The sequence below is a fragment of the Polyodon spathula genome, chromosome 17 (assembly GCF_017654505.1).
Source record: "Polyodon spathula isolate WHYD16114869_AA chromosome 17, ASM1765450v1, whole genome shotgun sequence".
In the NCBI taxonomy this organism is placed as follows: Eukaryota; Metazoa; Chordata; class Actinopteri; order Acipenseriformes; family Polyodontidae; genus Polyodon; species Polyodon spathula.
Window position 1 is genome coordinate 20,086,893 of NC_054550.1, and position 6,243 is coordinate 20,093,135.

Consider the following 6,243-nt stretch of genomic DNA (forward strand, 5'->3'; position numbering starts at 1 on the left):
GGTGTTACATAACCCACACAACAAACATACACACAGGATGGGGGTGACCCTGTCCCATACATATTTTACTGAAGCACTACAACCGCTGTAGGTACCCCCAATGCTTTGGATACTATACACTGCTCCATACACGGCAGCAACACAATGTAGAATTGCTACGTATGCTTTGGTAGCAGATTTTAATACAACTACTTTTGTTTATGTAATATGCATTATCAAATCAAAGATCCCATTTTTGCATGTGAGTGATATTTAATGTGTGATTTTTATAGTATTCACACATTGTCAAACAGTTTCTGTTAACAGAGAAAGTAGAGCATGAATACCACCTGACGAACCTGACGGTTTAAAACTAGCTAGCGAACAAACCTTCGAACACAGCGTCGTTTTTCTGTTTTACTGATTACATTTTTATTTTGAATTGGGTAAAGTCCATTTATCCTGCCATTACACTCTAGATTTATTCCCAGCAGGTATTAGGATCCCACCAGACTCTTTAAACTCCCTTGACTTAACCCCTTACAGAAGTTCTTACCATAGTTTTAAAATCTGTTTTTATACCTGTTATTAGCGCTAGCTATTTTATTGTTGGACCCTGTTTTTCTGCTGACGGTCCAGGACCACAGAACAGGTAGTTGGAGTGGAGAGGTTTAGGACCGAGGGAAGGATACACTTCTTCACCAGAGAGTGGTGAGAGTATAGAATGAGCTACCTAGTCATGTTGTTGAGGCAGATATCCTTTGACAGCACAGCTTGACAAAGTTTATCAGGAACCGGACGAGCTTAGATAGGCCAAATGGCCTTCAATAGTTCAATCATTTTGTTACATTATGTTCTTAAGTGAGAACCAATAAAAAGGGTGATCAATTATAATGATAAAAAGGCTAATAAGAGTTACTGGATTGTAAATCATTAGTTAGCGCTCCTTTTACAGGATGAAGTAAGTTAGAGCAGGGCTGTTCAAAGACTGTCTCATTGAGCTCTGCAATTTGTCTCTTGAAGTATGCCGGTTTGTATGGACAATTAGGAAAGGACCCTTATACAGTAAAATACATATTTCATGTCAACATTACTTGAACTGTAAAATAGAGGGGCAATGCATATTAATAACAGGAAAATAGTTTTGTTTATTAAAAAGCCGACTAAATAGTAGCAACTATACTCAGACCCCTCTTCAGTTGTTTTCTGCTTATTTCTAATTGTGAATTGTCTCTCTGTAGGTGATTCACCGCTGGGTGCCTTGCAGTAGAGATCCAGGGAGCCGATCCCACATTGATAAAACCATCCTGCTGGTGCAGATAGAGGACAAGCTCGTACCCATCATTGAGACCGGGGTCATGGAGCTGGGGGCTGAAGTGTGAGCTGCCCCAGAGAAATGGGGGAACAAAGGACCAGAACACTCACACAGCGCCCCCCGGGACGGAGTCGTCCTACAGGGGGATGATGAGGACACGACAGCATGCTCTCAAGCCCCTTCACAAGATTGTAGGAGAGCACTGCAAGGGGAGATGGAGTTCTCCCTCTATGTAACACAATATGCTGCATGAGGTTACACTCCTGTTAACACACATTCATTATAAGTTGAATATTTCTATGCATCTCATAACCGTGTGACAGTCAGACACCTTTATTACAATCCAGTCAAGAAAAACACACACAAGAAAACGACTTGCCAAAAAAGAGAAGAAAAGATTTTCATGGTTTCATATGATGCATGTTTAAACTGTTTGTTTATGCCAAGACCGTATAGCATTGGCTAGGTGTAGTTAAACAGGAGATTTTTTTTTTCTTTTTGTCATGGATATATACTTTATCGCTCTTGTTGTCATTCCTATTTAATTTTAGAGTGTTTAAAGAAACCTGCACTCTCTCTCTCTGTCTGTCAGTCATATATGTATATGTGTGTGTGTGTGTGTGTGTGAGCATTTTTTGTGGTTTTTACAGCAATGCACTACAGTTCTGAGTAATCCTCAGACAAAGATTATTTATTGTTAAAGCGAATTTGCCATTATTTTACAGATGCCTTCGGAATGAAATACATGCAATTAGCATACCATTCTGCCATCTATAGTACTCTCCTTTTGTGTTATTTATTGCTCTGTATTTTAGATTTCTTTAACTTGATCAACTGTTTCGTTTTATATATATATATATATATATATATATATACACACACACACACACACACACACACACACACACAGTGGCTTGCAAAAGTGTTCAGACCCCTGACCAATTCTCTCATATTACTGAATTACAAATGGTACATTGAAATTTTGTTCTGTTCAATATTTTATTTTAAAACACTTAAACTCAAAATCAATTATTGTAAGGTGACATTGGTTTTATGTTGGGAAATATTTTTAAGAAAAATAAAAAACTGAAATATCTTGCTTGCATAAGTATTCAACCCCCACACATTAATATTTGTTAGAGCCATCTTTCGCTGCAATAACAGCTTTAAGTCTTTTGGGGCAAGTATGTACCAGCTTTGCAAACAGTGTCGGAGTGATTTTGGCCCATTCTTCTTGGCAGATTTGCTACAGGTTGTTCAGGTTGGTTGGACAACGCTTGTGGACCGCAATTTTCAAATAGTGCCACAGATTCTCAATGGGATTGAGATCAGGACTTTGACTGGACCACTGTAGGACATTCACCTTTTTGTTCTTGAGCCATTCCAATGTTGCTTTGGCCTTGTGCTTGGGATCATTGTCCTGCTGAAAGGTGAATTTCCTCCCAAGCTTCAGTTTTTTAGCGGACTGAAGCAGATTCTCTTGCAGTATTTTCCTGTATTTTGCTCCATCCATTCTTCCTTCAATTGTAACAAGATGCCCAGTCCCTGCTGCTGATGAGAAGCATCCCCACAGCATGATGCTGCCACCACCATACTTCACTGTAGGGATGGTGTGTCTTGAGGCATGGGCAGTGTTAGGTTTGCGCCACACATAGCGCTTTGAGTTTTGGCCAAAAAGCTCTATCTTGGTCTCATCTGACCACAAAACCTTTTCCCACATCGCAGCTGGGTCACTCTCATGCTTTCTGGCAAACTCCAGACGTGCTTTCAGATGGTACTTTTTGAGTAACGGCTTCTTTCTTGCCACCCTCGCATACAGGCCAGTGTTATGCAGAGCTCTTGATATGGTTGACTGGTGCACCATTACTCCACTCCCAGCCACTGAATTCTGTAGCTCCTTCAAAATGATTGTTGGCCTCTCTGTGGCTTCTCTCACAAGTCTCCTTGTTGTTAGATCACTGAGTTTTGAAGGACAGCCTTTTCTTGGCAGTGCCTGGGTGGTGTGATGCAGCTTCCACTTTCTGATTATTGATCCAACTGTGCTCACTGGGATATCCAAACACTTGGATATTATTTTGTACCCTTTCCCTAATCTATGCATTTGTATTACTTTATCTCTAACTTCTGTAGAATGCTCTTTGGTCTTCATTTTCCTTCAGATTCACAGCCTTACCAATTATCCTTCAACAGTGGGGTTTTTATCCAGAAAATGTGACAGCAACTTTACTGGTTCACAGGTGGAGGCCAATGGTAAGGTAATTGTGTTCTCGTTAGGGCAATTTCTTTCATTGGTGCAAACTGGGAGCTTCCACAGCACAGGGGTTGAATACTTATGCAAGCAAGATATTTCAGTTTTTTATTTTTCTTAAAAATATTTCCCAACATAAAACCAATGTCACCTTACAATAATTGATTCTGAGTTTCAGTGTTTAAAAATAAACTATCAAACAGAACGAAATTTCAATGTACCATTTGTAATTCAGTAATATGAGAGAATTGGTCAGGGGTCTGAATACTTTTGCAAGCCACTGTCTATATAGTGGTGTAAAAAAAGGAAGAGTTTTTTTTTTATATATTTATTACTGTGAACATGGGTTATTTACATTTAGTTACATATCTATTGATTTGCATTGAGGGGGTGGACGGACGACAAAGGTATATTATTATTATTATTATTATTATTATTATTATTATTATTATTATTATTATATACAGGACTATAAGGTTACTTCGTGAACTGAAATGCTGTTTCCAACAGAGCTTATTTAACTTAATTTTATATATTAAAAAGAAAGAAAATAAATAAAGTGAAACATTTTGATTTTCTGTCCATCCTTTGGTGTTATGCTAGGAACTGTGCATGATTATAGTTGATCTAGATGAATCCATTATTCCTATAGGTTAGCCAATTTTAGTTTGAGGCGTTTCTGACAAGCTGAGCTGACAACACGGTGTGATTGAGCAGGGCAGAGATACTGATATCCCAGCTTAATAGGAAAGCATCAGGTTTGATTAGATATTTCCATCCCAGCTGCAATCAGAAGCAAAGAATGCATTGAACATTATCATTAAATAGCTAAGCCCTGCAACCCGTTGCACAATTAACAGGTGCCATGATGTTTTAATAAGGAACAGAGTCATTACTTTTAAAAGGTGAGTGATTTATTACAGTTTGTTGTCTGCCTATCAGGTCCCAATCTGAGCAGTCATTACCCTTCTGTGCATTAGAAGACTGCTAAGCCCAGATTTTTATAGTAGTTACCGGTATCGGTACATTACTGAAAATACTGATCAAACAAAAACAACATTTAAAATAAAAATTCTATTGATTTCACCATAATAGATCCGCCTTTGACAAATGTCTTGCTGAAATTATCAGAACTAAAAACAAATAAAAACCAACATGTACTCAGACCTGTCCACCCTCCAAAAACAGACACAAGATTGAGAGAGACCTTAGAAGAGGAATGAAATATGAACAAGACAATAAATACTATCATCAGTCAAAATCCAATACATTTGCCCGCCCTGCTTAAAGTGACCACCGTTAAAACAGAACTGGGGGGTGCATTCACTGCAGGCAATCACCTCACACACACACCTCCCCCCATAATTTTAAGAAAAACCTCTGGATGTATCAGTCTTGTGAGTGGTTTGACCCAGGTATACAACCCCTTTCCAGATATATTTGAAGTCTGACACATTCAAATGGCACGACCCAGATGGTAACGAGACTGCAAATTATTTGACATTCTGTCAATGCTGTAATCCCATAAATACAAAATAATACGCAATTTTAAAATTGAAGTCAGACAGTTCTTTGAACGTTCACGGCGAGACAGTAGTGTTAGTGCTACGAATCCTTTGTGCTCTGTCTAAATGTGCATTCTGCCATACAAAAACATTTCCTCCCATCCAGCATCTTGGCATGATGTCTGAAGCTTAGGGTAGCACACAATAAGAGCCACAAGGTCCCCTCCTGTTTTCTTCCCAACATGCAAGCACTGCATGGAATACAATAACAGAAATATATAGGTCGCAAGAGGATGCATGTCCTCAATCGGAAATACATTATCATATTATTGGGCAACCGTGACAAAATCTGTGAAACTGGTCTTTGTAAAATGTACTGAAGGCACAGACAGCAGGTGGGTGAACAACATTTATACAGTTAATGATTCAAAAATGTGAATGCGTATGTTTTTAGAAAATTTATAAGGTAAAAAAAAAAAACTACACAAAGTAAACTAACCTTTTGGCTAGTGCCTCTGTCATTAATGAAAAATATTGACGTGTGTCTCAAAGATTTTGATCCTTTGGCTTGAGTGGTAGAGGGAGAAGTGATTACAAGTGGAGCCTTATGGGTTATGGGAGGAAGTGATGTGACACGGGAAGCACGTAGTTGTGGTTGGATTTTTATTGATAATTCCCACAAGAGAAACTGCCTCTGTTACCAGCTATGGTAAGCAGAGACTTAAAATGAAAAACAAAATAGTCCAACAGAACATAAACACTGCCACAGGGTTTTCAGTAATCCACACCCCCACAGTAGGTGGCTCGGGCTCCCTCTTAAAAACCCAGGACAAGTAATTCCTGTAGCTCCCAAGGATTTCAGGGGAAAGTCTGGACTCGCAGGCAGCCAGTCTGGGAATCCTCAGTCTGAGTGAACAAAAGAACAAAACTCACAGAGCTCACGCAGCACAACTGTCTCAGTCCAGGATAGCGAGACCAAATGGCAGAACCCCACAGCCTAAATAGGGCCGAGCCCTGCCCCTACAATCAGTGCACTGCCCCACCTCAGCCAATCGTGGCTTCTGCCCCAACCATGACTCAGCCATTCTCATGTGTCTCATTCCTTCCTGCACAGCGCTGCCAGTAGTCAGGAGGGCAAATTACAAGAGGGACTCCTTTCACTCCTGTCACAAGCCTCCTATACATATATGTGGTAG

General features: G+C 39.6%; 1 protein-coding gene across 11 annotated transcripts in view; it reads left to right on the forward strand.

Annotated features, from left to right (window-relative positions):
* LOC121329786 (pecanex-like protein 1) overlaps positions 1 to 2,206 on the forward strand; it is an 80,087-nt gene extending 77,881 nt beyond the window's left edge. For all 11 annotated transcript variants that reach the window (XM_041275579.1, XM_041275587.1, XM_041275580.1 and 8 more), the window contains one exon: positions 1,221 to 2,206. In XM_041275579.1, the coding sequence (XP_041131513.1) occupies positions 1,221 to 1,361 (141 nt within the window). In that variant the 3' untranslated portion in view covers positions 1,362 to 2,206. The remainder of the gene's footprint in view (positions 1 to 1,220) is intronic.
* The last annotated feature ends 4,037 nt before the right edge of the window (positions 2,207 to 6,243 follow it).